The sequence below is a fragment of the Tachypleus tridentatus genome, chromosome 2 (assembly GCF_004210375.1).
Source record: "Tachypleus tridentatus isolate NWPU-2018 chromosome 2, ASM421037v1, whole genome shotgun sequence".
NCBI lineage: Eukaryota > Metazoa > Arthropoda > Merostomata > Xiphosura > Limulidae > Tachypleus > Tachypleus tridentatus.
This window is the reverse complement of record NC_134826.1, coordinates 22,504,917-22,528,592: the sequence shown is the minus strand read 5'-3', so window position 1 is coordinate 22,528,592 and position 23,676 is coordinate 22,504,917. Positions and strand designations below refer to the sequence as shown.

At 31.5% G+C, this 23,676-nt stretch overlaps 1 protein-coding gene across 3 annotated transcripts in view; it reads right to left on the bottom strand.

Annotated features, from left to right (window-relative positions):
- LOC143239400 (talin-2-like) overlaps positions 1–23,676 on the bottom strand; it is a 132,341-nt gene that overhangs the window by 45,735 nt on the left and 62,930 nt on the right. For all 3 annotated transcript variants that reach the window (XM_076480417.1, XM_076480434.1, XM_076480427.1), the window contains exons 26-40: positions 19,445–19,558; positions 18,755–18,868; positions 18,476–18,610; positions 17,887–18,015; positions 17,310–17,393; positions 13,639–13,866; positions 10,647–10,766; positions 10,101–10,298; positions 9,203–9,342; positions 8,766–8,859; positions 8,004–8,093; positions 7,269–7,391; positions 6,788–6,931; positions 5,992–6,153; positions 2,439–2,579 (exon numbers count right to left, since the gene is read on the bottom strand). In XM_076480417.1, coding sequence (XP_076336532.1) covers positions 2,439–2,579; positions 5,992–6,153; positions 6,788–6,931; positions 7,269–7,391; positions 8,004–8,093; positions 8,766–8,859; positions 9,203–9,342; positions 10,101–10,298; positions 10,647–10,766; positions 13,639–13,866; positions 17,310–17,393; positions 17,887–18,015; positions 18,476–18,610; positions 18,755–18,868; positions 19,445–19,558 — 2,016 coding nt within the window. The remainder of the gene's footprint in view (positions 1–2,438; positions 2,580–5,991; positions 6,154–6,787; positions 6,932–7,268; positions 7,392–8,003; positions 8,094–8,765; positions 8,860–9,202; positions 9,343–10,100; positions 10,299–10,646; positions 10,767–13,638; positions 13,867–17,309; positions 17,394–17,886; positions 18,016–18,475; positions 18,611–18,754; positions 18,869–19,444; positions 19,559–23,676) is intronic.

Here is a 23,676-nt window from a genome sequence, read left to right as displayed (position 1 = left end):
TTTGAGATAAACTCTTTTCTTCAAGTGAACAGGACTGTAGGTAACTCCACGACCTTTTGCATTGATTCTCAGTTACCAAAACGAGGTAATCTTGAACTACATTTCAGTAAGCATTTACATTTTGTTGAGTGTTCAGACAATAAGAGGTCAATAATTGAGTGATATATGCTAATCTCAATGTAATGTATCTTAGTGTTGAATATATTGTTCACCAATTTTAAGAAAATGTTGATTTCATGGTGTAAGCTCTTTGCACACGTATTAATCAACTGCTCATTTGATCATGACTATTTATCATTGCCATAAACTTCTGTAGTTCACCAAAAGAAGAAATGAAAGGAATGTTGAATTAAAATTTATTTTTTATAGAATTTAATGTACAGAACATAAAAAATTGAGGTTTTTCTTCAACTCTTTCAAAATGGGCTGTCAATTTGGCTGAACATGTAACTTCTTTTTACTCATTTAAAGCCTATACAGATGTAATACTCCTGACTTTCAATATTCACATAATTTGACAGTTTTTCAGTTAACAATATATCAGTGACATACAAAAAATATTTATTAGAAATACTTCACAAAAACTGAAATAAAAGATATAAATATTATCCATTAATATACTGAGTATTTGTTTTAATTTGTCCATGTGCAAAGTAATTTTCAAGTTAAGATTAAAATTTGACAAGTAACAAAGTGCCAAGTAAAATGATTAGGCTTTTCCATAAGTAGCAAAAAGATTTGAAAATAAAAACACCGGTCTCATAAGAAGCAATACACCCGAGAACTTTCTACCAAATTACAGCTCAAAGCATTTCTAGTAATTAAGGTATATGCACAAATAATTTTTGTTTTCTTGAGATGTTGAAAGTATAGAAAGAAACCTGTAGTTCATGTTAATGCTTTTGTATCAGAAGTAATAAAAACCATGACACACTTTCTAGAACACTTTATGTTCAAGATGTAGCCCAGTATATTATTATATCTTTCATCTTACTCCTACTTTTGGTTTACACTAATGGTGTTACTATACTAAATAACGTTTTATTTAATTAAATAATGCACCATAGAACACAGAATAATATATAAAAGAGAGACAATATCCCATAACTAAAGTTTTTCTAGCTTTCAAATTATGCAACAAGAGTCGTTACAAATTCATCTAAACTAGTCACTGTTTTTCCAACAGAAACAGAGCTTGTACTTTGAGTGAAATTGACGATTATTCTTTCAGAAAACAATGTAATATAATACATCATTTGATAGACAAAAACCTTGGCTATTGACAAATCCTGAGAATGTGACAAAAGGGGTTTGATTTTCTACTTGATGGCTCTGTGACCAAATAAGGCTGAAAGTGATGATGACATTATAATGGGGAAATTTAAGTTAAGTTTTATATTTCATAGAGAGATGGTACACAAATTAAAGAAGAGAGGGAATGTTACAATTCTCACAGTAGAGGAAACTGAGGATGTTTTAAAATATTTCTTTATAAGATTAATAACTCAAAATTTATATAATGTTGAAATTTGGATTATTAGCAACATTTTTAAGCCAAGTTTATTTACATATCATGACGAGAAAGTAGTTTAATTAAACTTGAATGTAACTAACTAAAACCTAATGACACGCAAACAAAATGATACCAGTTCTGAAAAAGTAAAATAAAATTAATTTTGAAAAACAAAAGTCAAACATTTTAACACTAATTCACATCACTATAACCACAGCTGATATGTTATTGTGGCTAAATGTGGATTTCAAGCTTGCTTACAATTAGACACATGAAAATATGCATATATATTTGTGTGTGATTGTGAATGTATGAGTGAAGGAAGCTAAAAAAACACTACACAATGGCCAACGTCCTGAATATGATCATGTACTTTAAAAAGCACTAAGACATTTTGTCCCAAACAGTTATTATGCACTTTTAAAGTCAGAACAGGTGCCTGTCTCCAGTATAGAATAACAGTTCAGAATTGATGTTTTTAAAGGTTTACTAAAAATTTAATAGAACTATGAGAAAAACACATAACAATGCTACATAAAAAAAACTAAATAGACTAACCCATCCTTTTGTAACTAGCACTGTACAACTGTCCTGGGTTTTGCAGAATGCAAGTACACATACAAGACACTGAACTGAAGCTAATAATTCAAAGTTTGTGGATAAGCCTATTTTCTCAGCAAATTTGTACTGATCTCGGAAATAACCCAGGGACAATGATGGATTTCTATGTATAATACAACAACAACAAAAGAACTTGGCCTTTAATTAATATGCAGCTTCTGTTATTAACCCTTTCAAATAGCTTAGCTGACAATGTGTCTCTTACAAATCATTAAAAATTTGCTAGGAAAGGCATATCTCTCAACCTCTTCATTTATCTAATTAACAAGTTACTATTACAGAGGCATGAGACAGTTCTGTTTACCTTTGGACTAATCTTTGCTGGTACACTTGCAAATTCTGGAGAGTTGGCAAAAGTGGTGAGGCTCTCAACAGCTTCAATTAGTGGTTTTGTAGCAGCTGAACAGTTTTGGCGGTTTGCTTCACTTGGGTCTTGGTCAAGTGCCTGGAAAACAGAAAAGTTCCTTAGTAATTGGTAAGATCTTACATTATTAAAAACAAATATAAATGTTTACTCATAGCCTGAAGAAGGTTATTTGAATGTTATAAAATCTTGAATGATTCAACAAAAAAATTGAACAGTTACCTTATAATCTTTTAAAATATGTAAACAAAAATAACAAAATCTGGTGGTTAATATAGCAAATAACTTTTGTAAAATATTTTCTTTACAGAAGAGAAAAAACTGATTTATTATGAAGTACATGTATTTTGTTACTTGTCTACGACAAATTTAACCAAAGACATTTTATTAATGAATGTGGATGTTAAAACAGTATGAAAGTTTGGTCTTTATATTAAAAGAAACTTATGAAATTGTCACCTAATTTTGTATTGGTTTTTTTTTTTTTTAAATGTTACTGCATAAGAAATACTTTTCATACATGTACATTTTGCATGTGTGACAGCTGTTGTTAAGTACAATATCAGCTGTTATATCTATAATTTACAAAATATGTTTCTTACATTTCACTTAACTTTCAAAATATAGATATTATAGTCTAGCAATTAAGGAAAAGATACAATTTACTGTACTCAATTAATTTGTATAGATCTATTTTTGAATATATTACACAATATTTCAGAGTTCTCATTATCTCTAGAAGGTTAAATATTTAATAAAACTAGATAAATAAATTTTCAATAAGTTTGGAAGGTTCTGTACAAGTTTTATGTAAAACTCAGAGAAATAAATTAAAGGTAATCAAAGACAAGACTGCATTATGTAATTTGAAATAATGGGTTTAAAAAAACACCACTTATGTTCATTTCAGCTTCTATTCTGAAAACAAAAACAATAAGTAGAATTTAAAATGCTAAATTGATTTCTTAATATAAATGCTCATAATTACTATTAATTTTGGTAATGAAAAATAATTCACATTTTGTTTATAATAAATATGAAGGTTATAACTGTAACTGTAAATAATTCACATTTTGTTTATAATAAATATGAAGATTATAACTGTAACTGTAAATAATTCACATTTTGTTTATAATAAATATGAAGATTATAACTGTAACTGTAAATAATTCACATTTTGTTTATAATAAATATGAAGATTATAACTGTAACTGTAAATAATTCACATTTTGTTTATAATAAATATGAAGATTATAACTGTAACTGTAAATAATTCACATTTTGTTTATAATAAATATGAAGATTATAACTGTAACTGTAAATAATTCACATTTTGTTTATAATAAATATGAAGGTTATAACTGTAACTGTAAATAATTCACATTTTGTTTATAATAAATATGAAGGTTATAACTGTAACTGTAAATAATTCACATTTTGTTTATAATAAATATGAAGGTTATAACTGTAACTGTAAATAATTCACATTTTGTTTATAATAAATATGAAGGTTATAACTGTAACTGTAAATAATTCACATTTTGTTTATAATAAATATGAAGGTTATAACTGTAACTGTAAATAATTCACATTTTGTTTATAATAAATATGAAGGTTATAACTGTAACTGTAAATAATTCACATTTTGTTTATAATAAATATGAAGGTTATAACTGTAACTGTAAATAATTCACATTTTGTTTATAATAAATATGAAGGTTATAACTGTAACTGTAAATAATTCACATTTTGTTTATAATAAATATGAAGGTTATAACTGTAACTGTAAATAATTCACATTTTGTTTATAATAAATATGAAGGTTATAACTGTAACTGTAAATAATTCACATTTTGTTTATAATAAATATGAAGGTTATAACTGTAACTGTAAATAATTCACATTTTGTTTATAATAAATATGAAGGTTATAACTGTAACTGTAAATAATTCACATTTTGTTTATAATAAATATGAAGGTTATAACTGTAACTGTAAATAATTCACATTTTGTTTATAATAAATATGAAGGTTATAACTGTAACTGTAAATAATTCACATTTTGTTTATAATAAATATGAAGGTTATAACTGTAACTGTAAATAATTCACATTTTGTTTATAATAAATATGAAGGTTATAACTGTAACTGTAAATAATTCACATTTTGTTTATAATAAATATGAAGGTTATAACTGTAACTGTAAATAATTCACATTTTGTTTATAATAAATATGAAGGTTATAACTGTAACTGTAAATAATTCACATTTTGTTTATAATAAATATGAAGGTTATAACTGTAACTGTAAATAATTCACATTTTGTTTATAATAAATATGAAGGTTATAACTGTAACTGTAAATAATTCACATTTTGTTTATAATAAATATGAAGGTTATAACTGTAACTGTAAATAATTCACATTTTGTTTATAATAAATATGAAGGTTATAACTGTAACTGTAAATAATTCACATTTTGTTTATAATAAATATGAAGGTTATAACTGTAACTGTAAATAATTCACATTTTGTTTATAATAAATATGAAGGTTATAACTGTAACTGTAAATAATTCACATTTTGTTTATAATAAATATGAAGGTTATAACTAACTGTACAAATGGATGACTTATCTTTCACACTTCTAGTTTTTATTCAGTGTATTTTGTTTATGAAACTTCATGTTATATGATAAGCAGTGCAATAATACAATTCAAAGAAAAGTCATCTTATTTTGTTTTGTCCACATATTTCAATTAGCCTATTAGAAACTGATCTACTTTTTAAAGCAAGTTTTAGTTTAAATATTTGTACCAAAATTCAGTTTTTAATATAAATATGGTAAAAATTAAGTTTTTCCTGTATTTATTCAGCCACTTTTATTCTAATGTATATTTATAGAACCTCTTAATTCTTAACTGACATACAAAATTCATGATATTTTCGTTTCTGACAAACTGTACTGTCCTTTTCCTTTTATACAATAAATACAAGACAGAATTGTGAAAGATGTGAGAAAATCTGATGGAACACATACACAAATCTGAAAGAAACTTGTATATTTGCTTCCACATAGTAGATCATGGTATGATGCTCAATATAAAAAATGAACACTTATATAATGATTTGTTTCAGATACTTGTTCATATTCACACGAGAGAGGAAAAGCAGACAGCCAACAGCACCTACCACTAATTATTTGGACACTATAATAGAATAGTAAAATTTGGTCATAACTCCTATTATGTACCTTTTATGAAAAGTCATGGAACACTGAATTTACAGTGTAGCATGTTAACTACTGGTCACAGATGGCCAAGACAATAAAGTCTACAACAAAGTAGTGTCAGAGAATGAAAAGAAGTCTCACAAAACTAAAATGCACAGTTTTCACATATTGGTTCATTCAAGGTAAAATTTTTCTCTTCAGCTGAAGACTAAATGAAAACAAGAAGTTTACTTATTGTATCCATTATTAACACAAAAGTGTACCTTAATCTCTTTGACCAAGTTAGCAGTTGCATTTGCCACTTCTTTGGCCGATTGTACAAAATGTCGTTTAGCAACAGGATTTGCAGTCTTAGAAGATGCAATTCGACAAGAATTACACAGTGATGAAGTATGTTTAGCTATAATTGTAGCTGCCGAAAGAACCTGAAAAACAAAAAGTTTCATCATCAAATTTACATAATATAATAATCGAGCTATTTAGCATGTAGACAGTTAGCATACACAGATGATGCTGCCACCTAATGTACAGTGCTATGAACTAAAAATCACAAGGTTACAGATGCAAAGTTCACCTGTACCTAGTTGTTGGGTCTTTGAACAACACTTTACTTAATGTGTGCTTTAGTCTACCCAGCTGCAAAACAGATACTAGGAAATGGCTGGGAGTTAACCTTTAATAGATTGGCATCCCATTTAGAAGTAAATGTGAAATTAATATCAACTGCTTGTGCTACAGGAAACAGAACTTAAGAACCTGACCTATGTGCCTTTAACACATGAATTGAACTTTTAATTCAATACAGTTAGTATTAACCACACAGTCCTATAATTAGAATAACTAAAAAAAATACACTCCTAATAGCAATAAAAAACAGTTTATTACTCAGGCATAAACACTTTATTTAAGCCAATGTTATACCGTTATAAGTTAATCTATGCCTATTTAGAAATACAACTCTTTTAATTCTATTGTAAAGGAACACAAACTCTCATAAAGCCACACAAAATTGAGTAAGTCTTAAAGCATATTCAAAAAATAACAAATATAAAAACACACCTGTTGCTGGTTGCTAGTTTGGTTTGTTAATTGTTGACAGGCCATTTGTATGGCTTGGCTAGCTCGTGCAAACTGTGCAAGGTCCACAAGTCCTGGTTTCCCAGCCACACTTGAGGGATCTGACACACCAACAAGGTACGCTGCCTGGAAATATTATAGTCGTTATAACTTAAGGAACCTTTGAGTGTTCTCATAAACCTTAATACAGAATATTAAATCACTTGAAACAAAGGAGAATTCAAAAGCTAAATTGTATACACTTAATTAAAAAACTAACTTCTTCTCTTAGGAACTACTACCACATTCAGATTAATTGTAAGGTTTATAAAAATCATTATGGTGCTGTCAAAAAAATATGAAGGTTGAGTTAATCCAAATTTATTTTGAATTAAAAAAGACAGCATGTGGAGAATAACATTATGCAAGATTCGTTGAAGTTCCAGACTTTTCAGGCATCCCATTCAGAGAAAAACATTTTTACCTGAGCAGCATTTTCAATCAAACCACATATTGACTCAGAAACGTCTTTGACAGCTTCACCAAATTTCTCATGTTCACTCTTCTTAGCATGATTTGCTATTCCAGTCATCCCTTCACCAAGGTTCTAAACATCAGAAACAAATTAAGAATGATATACTTGTGGAATGTTTTCACATGCTTTAAATTAAGATCATTGTTTTATTGCATTTTGAGAGATCTAAACTCAAGTAATAGATAATGCTACTTGAAAAACATTCTATGAAAAATTTAAATACGTTGACAATAAATAAGTTCTTCATTCTATTAGTACTGAATAAGTTTCAATATAGTTAACTGTGAACGATACACAATTCTAGATACTTAAAATGTTCTTGTGTTATGTTTACTAAATCTGTTAAGCCTAATATTAGTAAGCTAATAAAGAACAAACTACTGTCAAACTGTAACTTCCTACGTCTTACCTTGTACACAATACGTGACAAGCTTTAAACTGAATGCACATATGAACACAACAAAACTGCTTCTAAAAACCTCCAACATATAATAATTATACCAAAAAATCTTACTTCTCTATAATTCAAATATTTATGTCATTTTTTTTATCTAATGTTTTCACCACTAGATGACTCATTTTAGATGACTTTACAAGGTATTTGTTGACTTTTTGTTCCAACTAAAACTTTATTTAGTGGTAACATTACTGAAATACAAGGTATGAACACTACTAAATAATTACCTTTGATTTATCCATAACATTATCCAAACATTCAAAGTACGAGAAATCACTGACAGCTTCAGAAGGCTTTTCTAAAAGTGGCCTCATCATCTGTTGATCAAGCAATTTAGATTAATAAAAACATGTACAACAACTTAACATCTTACAGATTTAACTTGACAGTGTACTTTTATATTTCAAAACACTAAGCTAGAGTTATAGTAACCTAGAGTTACAGATCAGATACCATGTAAATTGTAAACTTTCTTTTGTAGGAGGAATGTTTTTGTTGTTTAAATCATTACTTTATTATACTGCATACACAAGTAACATTTCAGAGAACATTTTGTTTCTCCATGTGCAGCCTGACAGACTAGTTATGGTACTGTATGAAAGGCCTCTTGGGCAGCAATTAGAAGATACACAAGAATGTTACTTTTACACATTTCTCATTTTCAACCTATGAACAATAAACTACGGTTTACTAGTATAACAACAATTTAGTAACTTGGTAAACTGAATAAAAAATACAATAGTAATTAGTCTGACACTTTTTAGTAATCACAAAGCTTCAAATATTGCTTTAAAACCAACTCATCTTTGTAGATTATATAAACATGCATTTTAGTCAGAAAAAAAGAAAACTTTGGACCAAAAAACAAATTAATGTACTTTTTTTTTTTTGGACAAAATTAAAATCAAAGTCATATTTGGGACTAATTCTTTTATTTGGTGTAAAAAAAAAAAAAGACATTGTATATTAATACTAAATCAACTCTTCACCTGAATATTCCTGATGGCACTATCACATTCCTTCTGACCTGGTGCTGCAGATGTACAGACATTTATCAAATGGTTGATGCTTTCTGTCACAGCTCTACATTAAGAACAACATAACATAACTTTATAAAATTATCTACAACAGTTTAAAGCAATAAGAATATAACTAGAGCTTATTAAACAGTAGAAATTACCAAAATAATTTTGTATAAACTACAACATATTGTTAAAAAACATAATACAAGATAAAAATTCTAAAAATAATTTATAAGACTGGCTCCAACAACTGAATACAAAAGATGAGTTTCATTAATTTAATTTAAAATAACTAATTACAACAACATATAAAAGACAAAATATAATAAAAGTGTCCCTACAACAGCCATTCACTCTACAATATAAAAAATAAAATTAATGATGAAATATAGAAGAAGATTTACCTTGCAGCAAGAGCTAATTGATTTTTTGCATTAGGAGCACTTGGATCTGCAGCAACAGATTTAGCTGCTACAAGTAGCTTGCTTGACACCATAGAAACGTTCTTAAGGCTTACCACCATCTGCCCTCGAACTTCAGTATCCTAGAAAGCAGTGTCACATAATTATGTCATCAAAATGTACCATATGAAATTATTAGGCACTGCATACATAAGCAAACATAATTAGTTTAATTTTGAAAAAAAACTACCAATGTTATGGTACAATTACATTGTGAAATCATGTATCATAAGAAATTTACAAAAATACCAGGGAAAAAAAAAATTCCTTCAACAAAAATAATAGTTTCAAAAACCTGCAACAAAATATTTTGGTTCCAGAAACTCTGATCTCTACAAAACCATATTAGAATCTGTCAGTTATTTCAGTTTGTAACTGTTTGGAAAATATTATTTTACTAATAATATTGTTTTTGACAAAAAAATGTTTGTTTATTTTGAATTCTGCACAAATCTATTCAAGGCTATGCTGTCCATCTCTAACATAGCAATGATAGGCCAGAGGAAGGCAGCTGGTCAACACTACCTACCACTATATCCTTTAACCTATAAATAGTAAGATTGACCATCACATATTAACACCCCCACAGCTGAAAGTGCAAGGATGTTTGGTGATGTGGATTCAAACCCACGATCTAGAGATGGAAAGTCAAACACCCATACCCAGGCACGTTATGCCCTGTTGCTGGTACAACTTTATTATATCATGATTGCACGTCCCACCTGCAGGTAGCTAAGCAAACAGCACCTTTACTTATAATCACATTTATATTATACTTTAACACAATTAATTTTAAAAAATGTAAGGAAAGTTTACTAAACAGATTTATTATGCAACTTACTTTTGTTTGCCCAATAATCTCCATACCACAGTCCAGCAGATCACCAAAAGCATTACCAAACTTTTTTGCAGAGACAGCTAACTGACTTGGTGAGCCTTTAGAAGATTCCATTACATTTCCAACTTCAATGTTCAAAGTGGCAGCAGCAGAGTTTAAGTTATTTTGAAGTTCATTGTATGATCGATTAGAGCTTGGAAACTGTAGAAAAATACACAAGTCATTTCTTATTTTGTACTACTAGAAATACAATATTAGTTTTTGTAAAACTCCTTTAAAGTTATTTATAAAATAAGAATAATTACAACAAATAATCTAAAGAAATTTCCATTGAAAAACAGACTTCTAAAATAGCTTAACAAATTATTTCAAGGCCCATTATACAAATTAAATATATATTAAATGAGCTTAAACCTTCTATACTTAATGATAATGCAATCACAGATATAGTTTATATTTTTTTTATCATAATTCACCATAAGTATTAACACTACAACTATACTTCACTTGTATGAAAAAGTTTGTTATAACTTGTATATGAAGTTATACCTCTTGAGCGTTCAGAGCTTGAGTAGCTTCCGTAATGCCACGAATTGCATCATCAACGTCTCTCTGCCCTGGCAGACAGTTTACACAGTTGTTTAAAGCTGCTGACACAGATTTGGCTACCTAAAAACATTTTTATAAGCAGATTAGTTAACCCCATTAACAAAATCTTAAATTATAGCTACATACATCTAGACAGGCAGATAGTTGGCTGTAATTAAACAAAAAGCTACATGACTGGCTATCTATACTCTGCCCATCATTAGTATTGAAATCCAGTTTAATGTTGTAAGTTTGCAGACATACTGCTGTGCTCTGCCACTTGCAGTTTCACCTAGATAATCTTATTTTACTATACTTCAGATTATGCATTCACCAAATGACATGTAATGGACGTTTCTTGTCTTTAAAATGAAACGTTACATCATTACAAATATCACAGTATATTTGAAAAGCCCTTTAATCTTTTGTGATGGGTTTGGTATACAACACACAAGTTCATAAACATGTTTGCACAGAAAGTATTTATACTATAACTTTTAAAGCAGTATGTGTATCATCTTCAACATTTGCAAACTTTTTGTTTTACTTGTTTGTAAATACATCAAGCCTGTTTCATGAAAATGTGTTACGAGTCAAAATACAAGGTGATTTTCATGTGATTAAAACAGTATTGTCCACAAATTCTCAAATATCACTTGCATACTCTCTACATACTTCCTACACACATTTCATACACTTGTTTAAAGTAAACCTTTATATTTCAGGTTATTTTCTCTACCTCAACTCTATATCGGGTTGGTCAATTTGACTGACCTTGTCACAACAACAAAAAAATCAAAATCAGTATTGATTAACATTTTGCTTCTTTCTGGAATTAAACTTCATTTGTTTATTCTAAATAAATTTAAACTCTTAACAGTACAAATATATTTACACTTATATTTTATTGCCCTTTGAACAACTAACTACTACTACTGTCCAGGCTATTATAAGTTGTAAATCACATGTGAAAAGTGGAACTCCATTATGCTACTGAATTACGTTATTCACAAGATATTCCAAGTCCAAGCTGTTAGCATTCAAGCTTTATGAAATAGTTTTTCTTATATTATTTTTTATTTCACCTGATCTATATTTCCTTAATTTGTATTATTATAAAACATAACTAAAATGAACATAAAATAAAACAACAAATAAAGTACTTATCTGGGTCTTCCTTTTTTTAGTGTCAACTATCAATGAAACTTAACCCTAACTGAGAAACTGTCAATTCTTGGTTCAGAAAACAATGTAATATAATAAGTGATTTGACAGATGAAGACGTTGGCTTTCTGTTGGTTATACATAACACAGAACGAAACGTAAGAGAGAACTATTAACAAATCCTGAAAACGAGGATCCGACAGGTGGGTGTGGCAAGAGGGGTCTAATTTTCTATTTGATGGTTCTATATTCTATATTATATTTGATGGTTAAAGGATATAAAATTTTGATTTTTTTGAGCAATGATGATTTTATAGTGAGTAATATACAATAAATTTTGTACCCACTGAAAAGGTGATGAATGACACAGAAGAGGGGATGCCTACAAAACAACTAAAAAAAAAAAAGTAACATTTCTCACACTAGGGGAAATCCACAATTTTAAAAAAATATTGCATCTTGTAAAATCAAGGACTTAAAATTCAGATACTATTAAAATATTGATTACTAGCCACAATTTTATGCCATACAAATTAGTACAATGTAAAAAAAACAAAAAAACTTTACATTTTGAAAATAACTCACTAAAAGACCCTACATGCACAGTTTACACCTACACCATATAAAAGGTTTTGAATCTTTTGTTGAAATTCAATTTAACTGTGGTGAAATGCAAATACAGCTGGAATCTACAGCTGAACTGTGTGCTATGGTTATACTACAGGAGTTTCCACTAGGAAATTTCCCTATTTACAGAAACATTCATAGCACAAAACTGTAACATTTCAATGAAAGGGAAACCTGTATTGTTGAACTGTATCAGTAAAACAGAAAAGAAAAGGCTACACCAAATCTGGTTGCTAGTTGCACAACAGAAACTTAAATAGTTTGTCACCAAAACTGTAAACAAGATCATTCACATGGATACGGGTCTAAAAAAGTGACAAAAATTGTGTTGACAAATTTCTTTCAAAGCACAAACTGAATGAATGACTAACTATTGAAAAGATGTACCAGTAGCATTTGAAATGACACACAACAAACAGAAGTACACCATCACTATGGACAAAGAATATCCATTTAGTCTTTTGGAAAAAATCACAAAAATTATCTTTCAACCAATAGTACAACATTCGTGAGGAGGTATTGAACATGTTGCAAAAGTTTTTAGAAGGGATTTTGGAGGGTTGCAGACCACAATGGTAAACTAAATAACAGCAAGTTCAGAAAACTGCTAAGGTGAATGCAAAAACTTTACATACCATCAGAATATGCTGAATTACCTTTCCACAAAGAAAGGTCATATTCATATAAATTAAGTGAATATAAGTTACAGCTTCATCAAGTTAAAGCTCCAGCCATAACTCCAAGTCAACAAAACGTTCCTCTAAAGGATATAAGAATGAATGGGACCTCACATTGCATCAATTACACATATCTACTTTGATCTTTAGAATGCACAAGTGGAAGTCTTTGTTTTTATAAAGAATAGGACAACACTGACCTCAGTGTATTGTGCAAAACCAATCTGCAAATTAGGAAAAACACAATGAATAGTAAACAAGGGCTGTATGGCTTAGGGATTCATTCTTGTACCGCCAACACAGATCATGATACTTTCTGTGCAAATATAAACCTTGCAAAAAAAAAAATCCTACAAATTAATAAGGAAACGAGTTTGGCAAATATTTGGAACACAAATGAAATGCAAAAAAACAAGGTTAAAAGGAATATGAAATCCTGCAACAATACTTTCACTTTAAGAGAGAAAATCTGAATTAAAACTTACCTGTGTCAATCTCTGTGGATTTTCTGGGTTCCCAGGATTCTGAACAGATCTTCGAGCTTCTTCAATAAGCTGAGCAGACTTAGTCATAACATCTTGAGCACTGTCAATGATCTTCAACTGAATATCCTGCTCCGAGGTTGTGGCAGCTACACCTCTTACAGCTCCAGTAAGAACTTTCAGAGCATTTGCAGTATCTCTTGCTGCAATTCCTGTGTAGTTCTCATTACCCTAAAAAACAGAACATAACTGATGACTAATATAGTACAAGAGTGCGACTACATTTTTATTGTAAGTTCATAAATTCAAACAATTCAATTTCCAAAACTGCTTTCTTTACACTTAACACATTAGTTTAACTCTCTCGCTAGAGACTCAGTTGATCTGACCAAACAACTTACCCAAAATTGGCTTTCAGTTTTTATATTATAATTTCTGTTGTACGAGTCTTCACGAAATTTCATTTTTTTTTTTTTAAGTGGTGAGTTTCATCCACAGACAATTCATTAAAAATCGATTCTTTATCATCACTAAATGTTTCTCCAGAAATGTATAGAGTGAAATTAGTGACTGCTCCAAGTGCAAAGTTCTGTTTCTGTTCAGATTAAAATTACTTTTATCTGAAAAATCTTAAATTTCACATACATAATTCTCAAAATCTCCTAAATAAACTTAAGACTTATTGGTAAAACTTTACTTTCTTTACCCTAACTCAACACGAGGTTGGTCAGCTTCTTGTAACCACAATAAAACAAATTTAAATTATCTCCTTTTCTTTCTAGAATGCCTTTACATTGTAACATGAAACTACATTTATTTACCCTAAAGCTTTAATTAAACTCATAAAAGTATCTTTCCTGTTTAAACTTTAAATATTATTGTTTTATTGCCTTTTGAACTGTGTTTAAATAAATATTCCTGCCATAAAATCTGTAAATCAACTGGTGAACATGAAGCTCATGAAATATTATCAAATTACATAATGCACAGGTTACTAACCAGTACATGTTGTAACACATTTTATTTATTATTATTATTATTCTTTAGTTTACCTAATCTAACTTTCACATTGTAGTTGTTTTTATAATAAATAAAAATACACATGAAAAAAAAAAAATACTTATTTGGGTCTTTTTGCTTCTGACAACCAATCTGTTTTTGATAATGGTACTACTAAGTAATTTTTATTTCATTAAATATTGCACCAAAGAGAACACAGAATAACATCACATAAAAAAAGACAATGTATAATAACTATTACAGCTTTTCTGGATGGGTAATTATATAACAAGAGACATTAAAAATTCAACCAAGCTTGTTATTGGGTTTCCCATGGGAATAAAGTTGGAACTAGAAGTGGACAATTCTCCAAGGAGAAAACAATGTAAAATACGTTATTTGATAAATTAAAATCTTGGCCTTCTAGTGGTTACAAATAATAAGGTATTAAGATGTCAGTAAATGGTAATTTGTGAAAGAAAGGATGCAACAGGTGGGTGTGGTAATTGGAGTCCGATTTCCAATTTGATGGCTCTAAACCAAATAACGTTGAAAAATTATTTTGCTCGAGTGATGATAACATCACAATGAGTAATTTGCATTAAATTTCAAACTTCTTGTAGTGATGGTTGACAAGTTTGAAAAGAGGGATAATCAGAGATCAAGTGTCACAATTCTCATAGTAGGGGAAATTCAGAATTATTTTTTAATATTGCTTTATAAAATTAAGAACTAAAAACTTTCCAAATTTTATGTCTTTTCTATGTTTGTATTCCAAGTATATGTATATTCCATGATGAGGAAGCAGTTTAACTAAAAGTTAAACCTTGTGATTTGCACAGAAAAAGATGGCTGTAGTTAAAGGGTTAAAAATAGCTTTAAATCTGGTGGTAAGTAGAAACAGTAAACGATAAATAAAGTACCAGGACTAACAATGTTTTAAAAGGTCAAAGATCATATATACACAATCCTCTCTTTCATTTTTGTTAGGCCAATAAAACAGTGGACAGGAACCAGAGGACTGAAAGTTCGTTAACGTAACTCTTATTTGATATGCAGCAATATGAATTATTCTGAAAATTATAGGCTAGTTATTACCATTGTTGCAGTAGAACCAATTTTTGAGAATCAGATTAAAGCAGATTTGCAAAATCTGCTACTGAAATGTGATACCATGAAAGAAGACCAACACAAAATTCACTGAAGGGAAATCTTGTCTTTCTAATCGGTATTTTTCTAGAGGATGTTACTTGTTATCTAGATGATGGAAAGGGTATATATGGACTTAGATTTTCAAAAAGCTTTTGATACAGCACCACATGGGAAGATCAGTTAAAAATATCACAGTAAGGTTGTGCATTAGTTAGTTGAATCGTAGGATGGTTGAACAAGGGAAAGCAAATAGTTACTACTAATGGAAACCAGTCAAACTGGATTCTTGATAGTTATGGAATGTTTCAATAGCCAGTGTTTGGCCCTTTGTTTTTTTTTTTATTTACATTAATGATGTTGACATAAGTACAGTATCAGATGATATTAAACTGTTGTCTACATCTACCTATATTGAAGAAGTTGAGTACCACAAAATGACTTTGCAAGTTGGACAAATATTTGGCAAAAATCTTTTAATTATATTTAGTGTAGGTTAATGAATTTGAGTTGATATAACTAATTCACTTGTGTAATCAAAGTAAGTGATCTTGGTATAGTAATGAATAAGTCACTAAAAGTTATTGCTTTGTTGCTTTAACTAAAATCTTACTGAATTTTAGAGCATAATTAAAAACATACTGATTACAAAGGAAGTGCTAGATTATTTTTCTACACAAATCACTAGTTATCTTACATGTGAAATACTGTGTATAATTTTGGTCTCTTCATCTAAAAAACGAATACTGGATTTATCAGAAAGGGTTCAGAAGAGTGCCACTAAGATGATTCTGGGAATAGATGGGTTGTCTCGTAGGGATGGGTTAAGATCTCTCAGTTTTTGCTGAGAAAAGAAGAGTAGAGAGGTGACCTTTAATACTGAATTTCACAAGACTACTCAGGAGAATCTTTGTATTATATGTGGGAAACAATAGGATGAGAGAACTCGTTTTAAGAGAAGAAAAAGACAAACTAGCATCTTTTTAAGACAGTTTTAATTTTTAACATTATGACTGACTTATGAAATAAGTTCTCATTGCTAATAATGGAGGCTAATATTTGTTACAAAAGTTTTAGGAGTTGCAAACATTTAGGATGATTCAAGTTATTTTTAACATTAGTTGGTATAAGCAAGGATGACTTTGAGGGAACGAATGGTTTTACCTATGATGACTATAAACTCATGAAGTAAAAATATAGCCTGTACTTAACTTTAATTACAGGTTTAATACTCATACCAGCTGTCTTTAGAATACAAATGGTGTTCCATTGACTGTATGCTCTCTTACTTGTTGAAGAGAAAAAAATCATAAACAACTACTTTGGAAAAGTGGAACAACAGAGAATAAAGTGTTTGTTTGGAATAAAGCACAAAGTTACACAATACACTATCTGTGTTCTGTCCACCACAGGTATCAAAACAGTTTCTTTTTTTTTTTAATGGTGCAACATACCACTGTGCTACTGGCATGCGTGTACTATAAAACTGTACAAGTTATGTTTGTTTTGATGAAGTATGGGCATACCTGAGAAGCTGCTGTAAGAAGTTGAGCCATTGAGGATCCAACTGTTTTGGAAGTGCTTCCTAGCTGAAGTGTTGAGGATTCATTCTATTAACAAAAAAGAAGTTTTTAAACGTTTCTTTATCTTTGGTTTCTTTTAGACTAGCAAATAATATCTCCATCAAAATTGTAGTTAGATTCAAAAATAAACCTACAACATTTGTAAAAATAAATACAAGCACACCACACAAGCTTTCACAGAATTATTATTTTTTGCATAAATGCTGTTAAGTATTAGAATTTATGACAAAACACTATTTTCTATTGCACCAGTCAACAACAATCTTTCATTTTGATAAGTCTTCTTTTTAATACATTCTGCTTAATATTTTGTTTTTTTAGAATAAAGGATCATTTCTTTTACTGTTCACTATTTCAGCAAAAATAAGCTGTAATTTAAAAATTTAGAAAATCTTAAAGTGAATCTAAAAATATTTTATGAATATGCAACTTTGTCTGCTCTTACTAAGATATGGAAGAAGAAAGAAAGAAAAAAGATGAAAATAGTTTGAAAGTAAAAGTGTCCATATTAGTAACTTACAGTTTCACCAGGCAATGGCTTCAAATCAAATTCTTTTACAGCTCTTTTGAAAGCTTCCAACTCATCATTCAAGCTATTGATAAGGTCAAGAGCACTGTCAAGTTCAAGGGTTCCACAAGCTTCTTGAGCCTAAAAAAAAACAAAAAAAACGCACGTCATTACAGAGAGCAATCACATAGTTAAAATAATTTAAATGTCATATAATAAAGACAGCACCAACATTTAATTCTCAAATTAGACAGACTGTGAGATTTAATAACACCCAAGGTTTTGATACTTTTGTTTCAGAACAAAACTATTTTGAACCAAAACTGTAAAAAAAAAAAAGAATTACCTTTTATATTAAAATCAAATCAAGACTTAAACATATGCAGAATGTTATAAATAAATGTTACGAGAACAACCTATGAACGATATGAAGAGTACATGTTATTTATGATGATCTGGATCAAAATCTTTCATAAATAACTCCAAGAAATAAACAGGTCTCGCACTACTTGTATATGTAATCATAACAGCTGAATTTTATTTCATTTGTGGAATAAAAGTTTTTCTATATTTACACACAAAACCAAATGTAAACTGTTACCTTTGATAAAGCACTACGAAGTTCTGATAGAGCTGTGGCCATGTCCCTAGAAGTATTATTCAGCTGTGTGACTGAGGACGGGTCAGCAATTGTTGGAAGAGCGGCTTTTGATGCCGAAATCATACCAACACATGGCTATGAAAATAAAATTCAAACCACATTTAGAAATAAGTAGAGCTGAAATAACATACAAGGATGTAGATGACTCTGTTATAAAACACAATTACAAAAGAAATTTAAAAAAAGGAAATCTGTTCACCCATTCTGTAACAAACTAACCTGAATCATTTGTTCAGATGCATTAATCAAAAACAGCTGGTTGTTGGCATTATCTGGTTCTTTCATGGTTCCCTTGACTCCCTGCACTACAGCTGGAATTGTTTCAGCAACTTTCTAATAATAATAATAATCGTGTTTTTAACTCATTCTAAACTAGTTAGATTACATTTCCATAAAAGCTAACAGTTATAAAAAAAATTATCATGAAGCATACACAGTGAAGATATAAACTACCAAGAAATTCATGGTAATTTATGAATCCCAGAGATTTTACCAAGTATCCCAGAAATGAATTATTATTTTACATTCTGGCAGCTATAAATCTGTGCATCATATTCTAGTTAAGCTTAAATAAACAACTACCAACTTTATTTCTTTAGGCTTATATCATCTTTGCCTTGGAAGTGAACTTGGAAAGAAAATGCATTACAGTAACACATTCCCACCCACAATATCATCTTATTAATAAATAAAGAAACCAATTTTACGTCTCTTTACTTGTATTATCACACACCCATTATTATTTGTTACACCAATTGTACACTGGTAACAAAATTAATCGATTTTCTTATGAGATAATAGAAAAAAAACAATGTTTATTTAGTGAACCTGAAAATTTAAAAATTAACACATTTTGATTTAAATACAATTAAAAATATTTCTTATTAATGTGAAGATTAAAAACTTTACTTTGCAGCTTTCAATAAGTTGCTCTTGGGTTGCCCAGTTCTGATTGTGTGACGATGCTCTCTGGGCTGCAGCTATATTCTGGGTAGCCATGGATGCAGCATTTTTTGCAGCATTCTGATGGTAAAGATAAAAATTCATTATTAAAACATCTACAAATACCACTAACAGGTTATATTTTTAACATGTGTATCAAGCAGTCTTAGACCATACAACAGTGCTTGAAACTTTACACAAAAATGTCTTGTCATTTCAGCACGTGCTTCAGTCTATTTAAAGACCATACAAAAGCATTTGCAACTATACAATAATGTGACAGCAGAACATATGATACAACTTTACAATGAACTGGTTGGTTGGTTGGTTGATTTAGTGTTTTATGACACAAAGCAGCTAAGCTATCTGTGCCAAACATCCAATAAAAAGATAAAAATAAAGTAAATGTAGTAAAAGTCATAAAAGGAAATGAAGGTAAAACAAAATATCATTGAAAAACAGAAAAAGCATAAAACCAATGTTGACACCTAGTCTACAATGTTAAGACAGAAAGCAGAATAAGAGAAGTTGTAAAGGACTTTCTGTAGCATAATGGTAATGATCATAACTCACCAGGAAGACTAACAGGTAAGTACAAAGACACCTGAAGTTCGCTTTTCCAGTCCTGGTTCTGGGTTATGCGTCATTATGGCCAGTAACAAAAAGTAAAGTAATAAAAGTGTTAAAAAACATGCAGCAAAATTGTAATAATAACTCGCCAGGACGACTAACGAGTAGTTCAAACAGTAGCGTTAGTCAACTGAAGTTGGCCTTTCCAGTCCTGGTGTTGAGTTATTTAATGTCATGGCCATTTCCAATTTCAAATCGAACTACAGAGAATGAGACTCTTAATTAAAAGGGAACCACAATTAAAAAGGTGTAATGAATAAATATTAAACACTTAAATGACATTAAAAAGATTAATGGCCATTAAAAAACTAAAAACTTTATCAAGGAAAACAGTGTCACCATCACCAATAACACTTTCTAATGTTATGGACAAACTTTGTGACAGAACATGGTTAAAATAGTGCCGTCGTTGAGAGTTGTAACGATAGCAAGAAAGTAAAATGTGGCTTACAGTGATTTGAGTGTTACACAAACTACACACTGGTGCAACAGTTCCAGATAGAAGAAAACGATGAATTAAAAAACTGTGACCAATGCTTAGTCTAGTTAGAACAATTTCCTCCTTTTGAACCTTACGGAAACTAGATGGCCAAAGTCCAATACAGGATTTTATTTGGAAAAGCTTGTTGTCGCGTTGCTCACTCCAAGTTGACTACCAACTGACATGGAGCCGAGCCTTGAATACAGGACCATAGTCCATGTATTGAATAGACGCAGTGGTGATAGTGCCAAAGCAGATAGATTTAGTTGCCGTATCTTCAAGCTCGTTACTGCGAATACCAACGTGGCCTGGTATCCAGAAAACCTGGATAGAAGTAGATGATAATGAGAAATGGGCCAGTTGGTTTTGAATATCAGCAAGAACAGGGTGTGAACCAACATGAAGCAATTCCAGGGCCAGTAGAGAACTAAGCAAGTCAGTTCTAACTATCAATAGTGCAATTGGAGTACTGCTTGGCCTCAATATGATCCAGGGCAAGAGAAATGGCATACAGTTCAGTAGTAGTGAATACAGAAGCTGTAGAGGGGATTTTGCAGGCAACCACCAAACTGCAACAAACCATGGCAGAGCCCACAGAGTCACCTGATTTGGAACCATCTGTATAAATTGGAATGGAAAATTGTTCGAAAGATGTTCAGTAAATAAAAGACAGTACTTCCAATCGGGAGTATCTGCCTTTCTCAGATGACTTAAAGAAAGGTCACATTTGGGGACTGTAATAAGCCATGGTGGGATGGGCTGACCTGTGGATTCTGCAATGTTATCCAAGGACAGACCCAATTCATCCAATTGCACCTGGACGCAAAGGCAGATTATTTATTCTGAAAAAGTATGGCCCACCAAGGAAGAAAAACACATCCTCAGGTGGAATGTTTTGGTAAGGAACGAAGTTTCAAAGAATATAGTAAAGGCAGTTATAAACAGCGAAGGTGCAGAGAAGATTCACGAGATTCTACGTATAAACTGAACTGGGGAGTTGCGGAAAGCCTCAGTGTAGAGTCGAAGTCCTTGATAATGAATGGGGTCCAGAATCTTTAAGACTGAGGGTATGGCAGAGCCATAGACCACTGATCATTAGTCAAGTTTCGATTGAAACTTCACAGATACAGAGTTCAGGATCAGGGTGAATACCCCGTTAGTGGCAAAAGTGCATGCAAACGGTTTTTAGAGAATGAGAAATTAAAGTCGTTCACCGTGGTCCACTTCAGTACACGATCTAGGGCAGTTTGTAGTTGCCTCTCAATATATCTTATGTTCGATGACTGACACGAGATGTGAAAGTTGTCAACATAGAGCCTGTTTGCAACAGTGAGTGGGAGTTGTTCAGTGATGGCATTAATCTTTATACTGAAAAGTGTGATACTCAAAATACAGACCTGAGGGACCCCAAGTTTCTGTAGAAAAGAACGGGAAATTGTCAAAACCACACAAACTTGGAATCTCCTGTTCATTAAAAATTTTTTTTAATAAACATGGGTAAATGGCTACGTAACCTATATATATGGAGGTCTCGCAAAATGCCATATCTCCATGTTGTGTCATAAGTCTTCTAAATGTCAAAGAATATTGATACAAGATGTTGTAGTTTGAGAAAGGCTTCTCTGATTGATGTTTCAAGTCGAATTAGGTGGTCCGTGGAGGAGTGCTATCATCAGAACCCACACTGGGTGGGCGAGAGGAGGTTGTTTGATTCAATGAACCAAACAAGATGAGCATTAACCATCCTCTCAAAGGTCTTACAGAGACAGCTCATCAAAGCAATTGGACGGTAGTTTGAAGGAATCTTGAGATTGTTCCCAGGCTTAGAGAAAGGTAAGATAACAGCCTGGCACTAGGCATCAGGAAAAACAAACATTCTCCTGCCAGATTCGGTTAAAAACAATTAGAAGAATATCAAGAAAAGCAGGAGAGAGATAGCACAGCATGTCATAGCGTACATCATCAGGTCCAACAGATGTACTGCCAGACTGATGAAGGGCCAGTTCCAGTTCCACCAGTGTAAAGGGACAATTATAGTCAAAGAGACAGTCAGTTCGAAAGGAAAGAGGTGAATGCTCTGCCCGAGACTTGATGGCCAAGAAGGTGGAGGAACAAGCAGAAGTGCTAGATACCTGGCAAAAGCTTTGACCTAGAATATAGGCGATGCTCCAAACATAAGCTACCTCTTGGCCATCAGAGAGTAAGATCGAGGAGGGGACAGAATTGTAGTCCCCACTGACATTTCAAACCGTGTCCCATGTGATCTTGGAACTGGTGGTAGAAGATATGCTAGTTGTGAACTTAATCTAAGATTCATTCTGGCTCTGATGTCTTACCCACCTAGCATGTGCACGAGTCCATTGGAAAGCGATGCAGTTTGAAAGTGTGGGATATCTACAGAAAGTATCCCAGGCCCGTGTTTAAGCCTTCCCGTGCTATATGGTAGGCAGGATTCCACCACGGATGAGGATATCGTGCAAAACGTGTCAAGGTTTTAGGAATACACTGAGCAGCTGCTTGTATATTACACTCAGGTACTGCTGCCACACAGTCATCTACTGATGACTGACTGATGATGGCAGGATCAAGTTCTGCGAGAGCAGTGAAAGTGGACCAGTCTGCCTGATCCAGCTTCCACTGGGGCACGCGGGTAGGGTGGCATCGACCACGGCCAGTCTCTCTCAAAAGTATAGGAAAATGATCACTAATTATTGTCAACCATCCATGAAAAATGGAAGAATAATGAAGGGGAGCAAATTGAGAGATCAATAGCAGTAAAGGACTGACTAGGTGAGTGAAAATAAGTGGAAGAACCAGTATTGAAAAGAGAAAGGTTGTGATCAGAGAACATACGCTCCACAGAGCGACCCCTCCTATCAATAACAGCACTTCCCCAGAAGGGATTATGTCCATTAAAGTCCTCCAGGATTAGAAAGGGAGACAGCAACTGTTCAACGAGAGCATCAAGGTCTGATTGATCATATGTCTCTCCAGGCAACAGGTAGAGAAAACAAACAGTGATCGTATGACCCAAGGAAACATGGATGGCTACGGCCTCCAAAGGTGTGTTGAGTGACAAAGACAGGGT